General features: G+C 39.9%; 1 protein-coding gene across 2 annotated transcripts in view; it reads right to left on the reverse strand.

Moving 5' to 3' along the window:
- The window catches only part of BCKDHB (branched chain keto acid dehydrogenase E1 subunit beta), a 408,476-nt gene extending 397,801 nt beyond the window's left edge, over positions 1 to 10,675 (reverse strand). For both annotated transcript variants that reach the window (XM_050971937.1, XM_030236301.2), the window contains exons 1-3: positions 10,521 to 10,675; positions 7,946 to 8,023; positions 5,312 to 5,380 (exon numbers count right to left, since the gene is read on the reverse strand). In XM_050971937.1, coding sequence (XP_050827894.1) covers positions 5,312 to 5,380; positions 7,946 to 8,023; positions 10,521 to 10,659 — 286 coding nt within the window. In that variant the 5' untranslated portion in view covers positions 10,660 to 10,675. The remainder of the gene's footprint in view (positions 1 to 5,311; positions 5,381 to 7,945; positions 8,024 to 10,520) is intronic.
- Positions 10,676 to 10,998: the final 323 nt, after the last annotated feature.

A 10,998-nucleotide genomic window follows, 5' to 3' on the forward strand; every position in this document is an offset into this window, starting at 1 on the left:
AAAATCATTTTTAAAGCGTCCAGCTGATTGCTAATGTGGCTAGGTCATCCTGACATAAGGAACATAAGGATACTATTTTCTTTCACAGCTACAACTGTGGTTTCATTTGTAGTTCAGTCACTCGGTTTTTGCTGAGTTTGAAACTTGCCACAGGGGAAATTTCTGATTCAACTCTCCCTATTCTCACAGGATTCAACACAAGTGTTACCTCTTTTTCTGATGTTCCTTTTTTGCCTGTGATTTATCAATTTGCAAGAAAATAACCTGAACTTGCTGAATAGACAGAAATTAGTGTTTGCAATCTGCTCCCCATCTACTTCACACTTTTTTAAAAATATGGTTTGGAAGAAAATAATCCTAGCAACTATATTTACACTCCTAGCTGCATCAAAATAATAATAATAATAATAAAGCACAGGAAGGACTTTATATAAAACAATCCTAAAAGCTTGAAAATATTAGGGAAAAAAGAGAATTAAATTTCAAGCTACTTCTTCATTCCCCTTCCACTCTACATGACAAAACCATAAATGAGTAAGGAGAAAAAAAAATGAAGCTGCTTATTACACATTAACTACTCTCTACATGTATTAATGTCTCTAGCCATGTGTGTACCTCAGTATTACCTAAAAGGAAATGATCTAAGATTGATTTTGTTTTATCCTACGTATATATAGAGTGACACACAGTTGCTCTTACTGAGTTTCATTTTATCAAGCGTCCACCCAGCAAAAAATCAATTAGTGGCTGCACAGCAGTAGATTAGAAAAAAACTTAGGGACTAAATCAGGCCACAAACTGACAGCCAACATTGCATTGCTAATAAAGGCAGCTAACATCCCTCTAGAACATTTCAGCAACATTACACAGAAATCTTGGGAAAAGCACTTTGTTCTAATTGACTGTGTTTGAGGGTATCATAAGCTGCTGTGGGCTTTACATCTCTGGGTGCACTGACACACAAAAAGAGGGGGACAGCAATAACAGAGACCAAACAGAACAGATAAAAAATAAAAAGCCATGAGTCAAAAACTCTCCAATCAGTGATGGGACATTAATCTAGAAAGGAAGAACTCTATCTTCCTTTTATTCACTCTATGATCACACAGAGGATCCCAAACAGTGACACATTAACCACACGAGCAAAAGACAAATTAATTCCAAAATATTTCAAAAGAACAACTGCTGCTGTATCTCCACAAAAATCAGCTTTGGTATCTCAGTCAACTCTTTGTGGAGTTAGTTCAGAACTTCTGAGGGACAGCATTAGGCCAAGTCTCTTATACCCTGGGCAAGCATTTGCTTCTGGCAGGAGATACCACAGGGACATCCTCCAGGAACTGAGACAATCTTTGAAATAAAAGCTCCCATTCAATGTATTCGCATTCTATCTGTTTTTGCAAATAGTTGCAAATAGTTGCATTATTCAGGAATTCCCTACTGAAAAGTAAAGGACTCATTTACACTACACTTTCAGTCAAAAATAACTTTCAATAGCTCAAAAACCTAGACTCCCTTGATGGCAAACAGAAGGACATTCCATGACAAGGAATTGCAGGTTGCTGCACAATAGGGAATTGAGCAGAACCTCAAAAAGTTTGCAAACTTCATCTATAAAAGTGAACATACACATGCAAAAAAAGTCAGCTCCTACTCAAGCACTGCTATGGGGAAAGACCTGCCAAGCTCACCTTTCTTCTGTTGGACTCTCAGAGTTCTGAGCAAGGACTGATCCTATTCTACAATCTCAAAACATCAAGCTCTGAAATCAGAAAGCTCCTGATCCTTACCCTTGCTAAGGACAATCTTTTGACATGGCAGCAAGTGCACATTAGATACTCCCTTCAAGTGCAGGCCAGAATGGTATGAAAGAAAAATCACCACAGAGGCCAAGTCACCACAGAGGCACTTACAGATAAGGAAGCCCTCAAGCTGTAGGTGGTGCTTGGAGGACGGTAGAAAGAACATTCAAGGAAAGTATTATATATATATATACACTTCACTTCCCTGTTTATGTAATTTTCATTTCTTGGCCACAGTAGGATAGAGAAGTCTTTTTTTTTTTTTTTTTGAGTTACACAAAAAACACCAGCCCTAGCATTCTTCTGAGTTACATCCTTTGTCAATCACTATTTCTGCTATTCTTATTTCTCAGTCTTCACTTCTGTCCACTTTCTCCATTTTTACCTTGTTTCTACCTCTGGTTTTTCCTCCCATTTCTTTACCTTCTATCATCTAATTCCTACCTCTGATCTCTATATTTCTGTCATGAGGATGATACCAATCATTACATGTTGCCACTTTATTTCACAGTTCAGGCAGAGTAACAGGACATATATTCCCATTCCAAGATCGTTGTTTCAAATCCATTTGCAGACTCAAAGACAAATGGACAGCATTTTCTCTGAAGGATTGGAATAATAGTGTACTTCCCTTAAAAAAAAAATTAAAAAATGTTTGCACACATTACCTAGACTATGGAAACCCAGTAGGCAGTTTACATCACACTGTTCTAAGGACAGGAAACACCTCCAGAGAGCAGGACTATGGCACAGCAGGCATTCCTTATTTCGATAAAGATACTCTAGAGGTTAGAGGATGTAACTTCTGCAAAACAGTGACAATCAAAAACCTGTCAGAGGGTGATGGGGAAGAAGATAAAAAATAAAACATGAATATGCCTTCCAGGGTACCAGATCAGAGAGACGGGACAAAGGAAAAAAACTGTAAAACACTTATTTCCCTTATCTGAAAGGAGCACTCTGCATAATATTTCAGAAATTCTACTAATTTTCAGAATTATACAGCCACAGATTTTTAAACATTCAACTCAATGCCAGAAAACTGGAATAATGTATTTTAGACCTTAACATAAGATGCATAGGAACAAACATACCATCTTTAGTCATACTATCATGAAAATTAAATTTCCACACACTGACTTATTTACATACAATTTCTTAATTAAATATTTTTAAACATAATTCCTGGTAGCACATTAAAAATTCATATGCTCAAAAGGTTTCATTTATTTCCTTAAAAAGTCAATGGGCTTTCCTTCACTTACTAGTATAGGCCTCTGACTATGTTTATACAATGTAACACTCCACTGGAAAAAAAAAAAAAAACAGCTTTTATATTTAATGACCAATTTATTCTAAAAGCAAATTTATTTTCTGTCTCTCCAGAGAGACTTCAGTAACATTCTGGATACCAACCAACACCTCTAAAATACTACTACTGAGTATTACTATATTAAGTTCTTCCTACTATAATATTAAATTATATTTAGGCCTTGACCTCTATAAAAGTGCTTTAAAATGAACTATCAGTTTTTATCAAAATAACAACTTACAGGCATAGACTGCCACCTAGTGATTTTAATTATCTACAAGGAAAAAGAAACTAAACAAATGAAACAAGAATCAGCCTCTCTTCCAGGATAGAAGAAAAAAAACCATTAATTCCTTCATATTTTATATCAACATATAGAAACAACCTCACACTATATTACTTAAATTACCTACTATAATTTGACAGTAAATTCAGGAGGGGGATGGGGAAAGAGTCAGTAAGTGTATGTAATCTTCCTCATAAGATTCATTAGGCTGGTTGGTTGTAACTTCCATCTGTCACTTCCACTTATTTTACAGGGAGTATAGCCTTTCCCTAAAACAAGCATTCCATCTAGAATTTACTTAATCTCTGAGACTGCTCTGATAGGCAGACACACCCCTCAAAACACTGTATCTTTCAATTTTTTGCACTCTCAGTCTTTTCTATTTCTCCTCAGCATTGTAACTATATTTTCAGTACATCCTCCAGTTCATCTTTGCCATTCCCTCTTCAGCCTCTGCCTGTTTTCTACTGAATTTCACTATCAGTGAGGAAAGAAACTGAGTTACCCATGTCCTCTTATCTGCCTTACAAAACTGAATTCCCATTCTGTAAATGACTTCTAAATTCAGGACCTTGTCTTCAGACTCTCTTCCTGTTCAAACTTTTATTTCCTCTTACTCACCCTGAAGAGGTTAGTAGCCTTTTTGAGCAAATGGCAACACTAGTTTCATTAGTCCTTGTTCAATGTTCATATAAGTACAATTGTACTTCATTTATGTACAATTCCCATGTTCCCTCTCACATTTTAAAGGAGTTCTTTCCAAATATTCCTGAAGTCACATCATAGCTTCCTCAAAAACGTCATTAAAATCCTTGGTATTATACCCATGAAATAAACCTGACTCTAGCTAGACTGCTGATATGCTGTGACTGCTGGCCATCATCCTGATTAGCACAGTGTGAACAGTCCTTTGCACTCCCTCAACAGACACCCCTGGGCTGTCGCAGAGTCTTTGAACAGCACTGGCAGGTTGGAATACACTACCAATAAAGTGCTACTACAAAGACTTTTCTTCATTCCAATATTATATGACTGTCTTACATCAAAAAACCCATCAAATGACCCTCCACAGCACCACCCTAACAACATAAAATTTGTCCCTTTTGTCTTTTAAACTGCAGATGTTCACTAAAACCCAAGAAGATTGCTTACACAATCCTGTGCTCGCTCCTATTACTTACTTCCCACATAACATCTGCTGCCTGTGTTTCCAGAAACTGGTTGCTGTCTCAGAGGCCTGGTGTTCATATGGAGTCTAGTACACACATGAAGTCAATACATCACACCAGTTACAGAACGATACTTCAGTCTCAACAAGCAGCACTGAAGATCATGGCTAACAGAAGTTTTATCACTAATGTGTAAACTGGAGAGCAAGAGAACATCTATATAACAATTGAAGCAGAGAAGCAAGGCAACAAAATATGGTTGTGTTCCTGAAACTTCTTAAAGTATAGCCTTCATCCTCTCCCTTTTATGGTTTACTCAAAAAAAGGTGGATATTTGTTCTCCAAGATGGCTGTAACACATCTTTATTATCATTAAATAGATTTAATCACTTGCTGCAAAAGGTCCAAGTCATCTCTGTGCCTTGAAGAAAGTAAGCTGCTGAAACTAAACATATCATAACTTCTTCTTCTTCTTCTCTGTAATAGCCCAGTGGGGGAGTAGCAATTGCAGCGGGGGAGTAGCAACTGCCAAACTAAAAGCTGTATCATGTTACTGCCTCCACAACCAGCTTCCAAGACCTGTAAAATACTACACACTAATTAGCCCGCATACATGAAACATTGATTTTACGGTTTTTTAGCATTCCAGTAACAACACTTCTCACAGAAAAATGGGTAAAAAAAAAAGAGCAGAGATGTTAATATGAAACTGATGTCAGATTTATAAATTACATAAACTTACCATACTTGTCTCGCAAGCCAACTGTACATCTGAAGACACCACCAAAGGCCACGTCTTCACCAAACACAACTGAAAATAAGAACAGTAGGAGAGGCTAACATTACTCCAATGCATCTTACTTTTAAACAACCATGTTTCAAAGGCTTTTGTATGAGACACTAACAAAAGTAACTCCTAACATTTCATTTCACTTCAAGATTTATCTAGATCTAAGCATTTCTCATGCAGAACCTGACTATAACAAATGAAGAACCAAGGTTAATGAGGAATCAGAACACAGCTGTCTCAAAACAGAATTCATGGAAATTATTCTGTTAGGCTTTCATTAGCTATCTACTTTTTTGAAATATCCTATAGTAACACAGTGTCTAAAACTAAATGAGTAAAATTCCAAAAAGCAATTACACTCACTCACAAATGAGTCATTGAAATTAAGCCTTCTGCTTCAACTGGTAACCATTTTTATTCTTCATCCACAGATTTCAATAAATATAATGTTTTGAAAACCATCAAACTGAAGTTTTTTTCAAAATATCAGTCCAAAATGCAATGTCAAGCCTTCTCCAAACATACTTGCCAGACCCCTGAAGAGTGACTTCAAAGGAACTCCTCTACAGAAAAGATGACTACTTATTAATTAGGAGAGTTCTCAGTATTTAACACCACTACTCTTGTAGTCAATACAGTTTTATTACTAAAATCATTTGCCTTTAAAACTTAGCTTCACATCAACTAATCTGTCTGTGGTTTTTTCTTTGAATTTAGGGGATGGTTACGCCCAGTTTTCTTAAAACAGTTTTGTTATCTGCTTCACAGAAACAACTATTGTCCATTTTAAATTTTTAAGCATGTCAGATGTGCAGCAATATCACCAATAGCTGTTTGCATGAACCAGGGCCAGTTCTGATTATTCCACAATTCCTCAATGTTTTCCATATTCTAAAGGACACAAAATAGTAAGTTAACCTTCTTGCCTAACAAATACTATTCTTAATTAAATAAAATAAAATTCTGATTGGAATCACTAAAAGGGGATTAGCATACTTGTGCTAATCACATCAGTGACACCACTTAAAGAAAACTAAATTCTACAAAGATGTAAAGTGAATGCATTCATGGAGTGTATGATTGAGCTATGTCCTTAAATCACTTCTCTAATTTTAACAATAATTTGGGTGGGGTTTCATGTACTTAAAATCATTGCAAGTCCTTTCTGTCACCATATGGCTCCTTACTTTTGAGCCAGCTGGCATCTACAAAAAATATTCATATTTAATGCTGGTATCCACAAACTTGAATGGATTTACTCATTCAGTTCAGCCACTGAAATGTATTTTCCTGGACACATTCTAATTCTCATTAACACAAGTATGAGGATTTCCACACTTAAACAACAATTGCTCAATTCCTATACAACTGAAAACATATGAAGGACATGTTTTCCTCTGTGAAAAGTCCTAATTAATTCAGTAAGCGCAGTGATTCTGAGAACTCACATCTGGACTGTAGAACTCCAACATGGTCTTGCAAAGGGCTTTACAAAGACTAAGCCCTGCAAAGCTGAGGAGCAAGACTGGAGCCTTAGAGCAACTGGTTCCCTAAAGGCTCAAGATTATATATGAGTCTAAGCTCCTGATGGACTAACATTCTACTTGCTTTTATATGGCTAATTCTACAGAAATGGCAATAAAATCTATTCTTGGCCCTAATTTAGCCTCAGTTGTCTAAGTTTAATCGAAATGAGGTGCATATAAAACAGCTGAGATTGAGAGGGAACATACACAGGCATAGTACTGGACACACAACACGGAATTTGTCCCAACAGATCAGACATTAGTCAAACTTTAGGCTGAGCAGTGAATAAAGCAGTGACAAAAAAGGCTAATAATAAACTCAAAAGAAAACCCAAAATTACACAAGATGATGCAGTCTTAGCAGCTGTGTTCATGCCTCTCAGATATCTGGCCATCATCTAGCCTTTGTTAGGACAACAGAAGCAAAAGGCCTCCTGCTATATTCAAGAATTAAAAGTGGACTAAATAGTTTTGTGTAATAGTTTACGATAAAGCTTTTAAATCCCACTATAATGAAGTAACATCTTCCAAGTCATGGGTTATCCAGACCACAAAAGCCTAGCAAATCTTACACTGCTTATGCACAACAGTGAACAGAAAACTGTAAAGCTATAAATTAATTTTGGAGGGTAGGGAAGAAAGCAGAATGTACAGAGCCAGGAATATATGGTCTCTTAAAAAATATCAGTTTTAGGGAACAGAGAGTTTAAGAAATGCAAAATAATGTTTACATTTTTAAGACTCTTACTAGTGGGACTCAAGCTGCCCTCAAGGACAGTTCTCATCAGTAATACTTTAAACATATCAAATAATGTATCTTCTGTCCTCACTTTCAAGTGAAATACACAGAGCTAATACAGAAGATACAACTGCATTTTAGACCATATAATCCATTAGTAATCTGTTAATGCAACACATTTTTAAGATTTGAGATCAAAGTGTAGTAATAACTTATTCAAAAACTTCACAGGCCATGAAAAATACCTTAAATATTGTACATAGATAGGCAAACCAAAACACAATTTATATAAAGCAAAATACACTAAGAAGTATAAGGTACCTGCAGTTGGATCTTTGGCTAAAGTATTGTCCAAGGCACTTGTTATGGATTGGAAGAGATTCATCTTCTGAGTTTGCCCTGTGTGAAAGTGATCATTCCACAATTTAATTTGGTTCAAAACACGAAGTACATTAGAAAACAGTGGTGCAAACACGCCTAAAAACTTTACCATGAAAAACAAGATCCCTGTTAGGAACACCCAAGATTCATTTGTTGAATAAACTTAAATTATGGGATAGATGGGATTGAGCATTTTATACTTGGCCTTCCCAAGGACTACAATTCCAATTCCCATTTTTTTTTTTTTTTTCAAAAAACTATGCTCTTGCCTAGAGCAGATGCAGCTTTGCAAAGCTCAGTCAAGCACTGGGAAGAATGCCTTCCTTTTCAAAGGAAGAAACCAACATATCATTGTTTTGAGGACTGAGCTCTCTCCCCTGTCCCTAAAATTCACTGAAGCTTACTTTATCATTCTTTCATCACATTTTTTTAAGCTCCAGCCTTTCCCATTTACAGACATCTATTATAACCAGACATTTTCTAGACCACTGGCCTGCTCTCTGCACTGCAGTTAGTAAGTGTCTGAAGCTTCAAATCCATACTTCAAAGAAAAAAACTTGGTGCTGAAGTAAAACAAGCTGTTTAATTCAAACCAAGGCTACCAGAATGCCCTTCCTCATTCCAGCACTTTTGGGAAAAACAAGGAGACCTGAAAGCCAAAATGGACCAAAACAGTAGCCCAGTCCTTACTACTGTGACCATTTCAGATTCTCCAAGCAAATAAGATAATTCTTAAAAGAAAATAAGTAAGTAAGAAATTGCTTGGCTGATATTTGGTAGCTCTTTAACTGGCAAAACCTCTGAAATCATGACTAGAAGTCACAGTCCAGGAGAATGCTACCTACCAACACACAGAGTCTGTAAAACTAAATAAATAAATGAGATTAGATGAAGATTCCACACAAACTAGCAGGTGTTAGAATTCAGAAAGGTGAACTACATTCTTTTCCCAGTAAGTTATAGTACCTCTCAACAAACATACAGCTTCCCTTTCTTCTAAATATTTAATTAACATTAGTATTTTTTGTTAAAGACTCGTATCACGCCACACCTGAGTAGCTGAATAGCTGCACTCCTACACATTCCTGTGCTTGGTAACTTCACTTGTTATACTTTGTGTGGCCCTTTAAGGAGAGGAAAATGAGGAAAATAAAATGTTATGGGAACTGTTCAAGTTGTACAAAAGCCCTAATGAACAAAATTTACAAATTCAGGAGAAGAAAAGCTCAGGAATGGCAGCAGTTTCTCTCTTTCCCTAATTGTCCACATTAGTACTTAGGTTATCTTTTCTACAAGATACCATCCTTCCAGAATTTGAAATAAATAAATGGCTATTACTTAAGCTACTGTCAGAGACTCCTCACCATGATAGCTCTAACCTGATTTTCATGCTTATAACACAGGCCTTTGTATAAGCCCCACAGAGGAAAGGGGGAACTAATTGTGCCTTTTAGATTTGAACTGTGAAGTTGGAAAAGCAATAGCTTAACAATATCAGGATCAGTATTGCCACAATTTTATTTCACTTTCACTGCTTTTCACAGAACTTTAAAGTATATTTTGACTCACAGGGAATTAGATTTCTACTAATTAATGGCAATAACTGGCATGCCACTCCAGTTTCTTTGCATGATCTCAAGCAGGGACCTGCCATACACACGCTTCACCACGTGGCACCTTGGTCACCTGTACATCTTTGTCACTAATGGTAACTGTTTCTGTTGGTCATGATCAAGACGCAAAACCAAGGTATCCAACCAAGTAACAAGTTTTCTAGAGCATAGGGAGGTTCACGTGATAGAAACAGCTGTTCTGCGGCTGGCAGGCTTCTTCCAGGAGAACTCAGCACTAGCCATTTGCAGGGATGTATCTCAGAAAAAAAAAAGTCAAAACGCCACGCGCTGCTCATTTCCAAGTTATCTGTGTTTACTCTCAACCATGTGACCACGAGGATGACCTCGAACCTTTCAGGGGACAGCAGTCTTTATTCATCACAGGTGTATTATCACATTTATGACCTAAGCACGCAATACAAAAACCAGGATAGATATCAAGTCATAAGTTACTAGAAGCTTTTGGTACAGGACAGGGGCCGAGGATGGCCTTGCAGGTCCGAGCACACGATGGGCCCATCTACCGATGGGCCCATCAGCTCTGGCTCTGACAGCCCAAAGCATTTCGCCACGCCACTGTCGAGGGGGCCTGCCGGCCCCGCCAGCGGCCTGCAGGGCCCTTCCCACCCACAGCCCAGGATTTCTGCGGAGCGCCCGCGGCTGGAAGTGCCGAGGACACAGCGGGGTCACGCGGCCGTGCGGATGCCTCCGCCGCCCGGGGTCCGACTCGCAGCGCCCCACCGGGCCCTGGGCGGGTTCTGCCTGCCTGCCTCCCTCCCTCCCATCCCGGACGGGGTTACTGGCAGCCTCCGCCAAGAAGGCGGGGGCAACAGGACGGACCCGGCGGCAGAGCGAGGTTGAGGCCGGCCTGTGGGGTGGACCCCGGGCAGCCGCGCTCTCACCGTACTCGCTGGGCGCCGGGTCCGGCTGGAAAGAGAAGTGCGCGGCGGTCCGGCGGGGCGCGCCCGGCAGCGGGGCCAGGCGGCCCCGGAGCCCGGCCGGGAGCGCCGCGCGCAGCGCCCGCCCCGCCGCCACCGCCATCGCCGCGATGCCGGGCCCTCCGCCGGCAGCGCGTTCTAAAGAGGCGGGGTCCAGACCCGGCCTCCTATTGGCTAGAGTCGCCGAGGCACGGACCAATCAGCGGCTGCTCCCCGGTGGGTGGAGGAGTGGGAGGGAGGGAGGTTGGTCTGCTGCGTGCGCGCGGGGGGCGCGGCCTGGGGGAGGAGTCGAGGGCGCGAGCACGGGCACGGGCACGGGCGCGGGCGCGGGCGCGGGCACGGGCGCGGGCACGGGCACGGGCACGGGCACGCGGGAGCGCTGTGCTGCCGTGCGCCCTCACAACAGGGAGGGCCACAAGCCACCGCCACAACCGCAGACATA

Source organism: Serinus canaria, chromosome 3, assembly GCF_022539315.1.
Source record: "Serinus canaria isolate serCan28SL12 chromosome 3, serCan2020, whole genome shotgun sequence".
Classification (NCBI taxonomy): Eukaryota; Metazoa; Chordata; class Aves; order Passeriformes; family Fringillidae; genus Serinus; species Serinus canaria.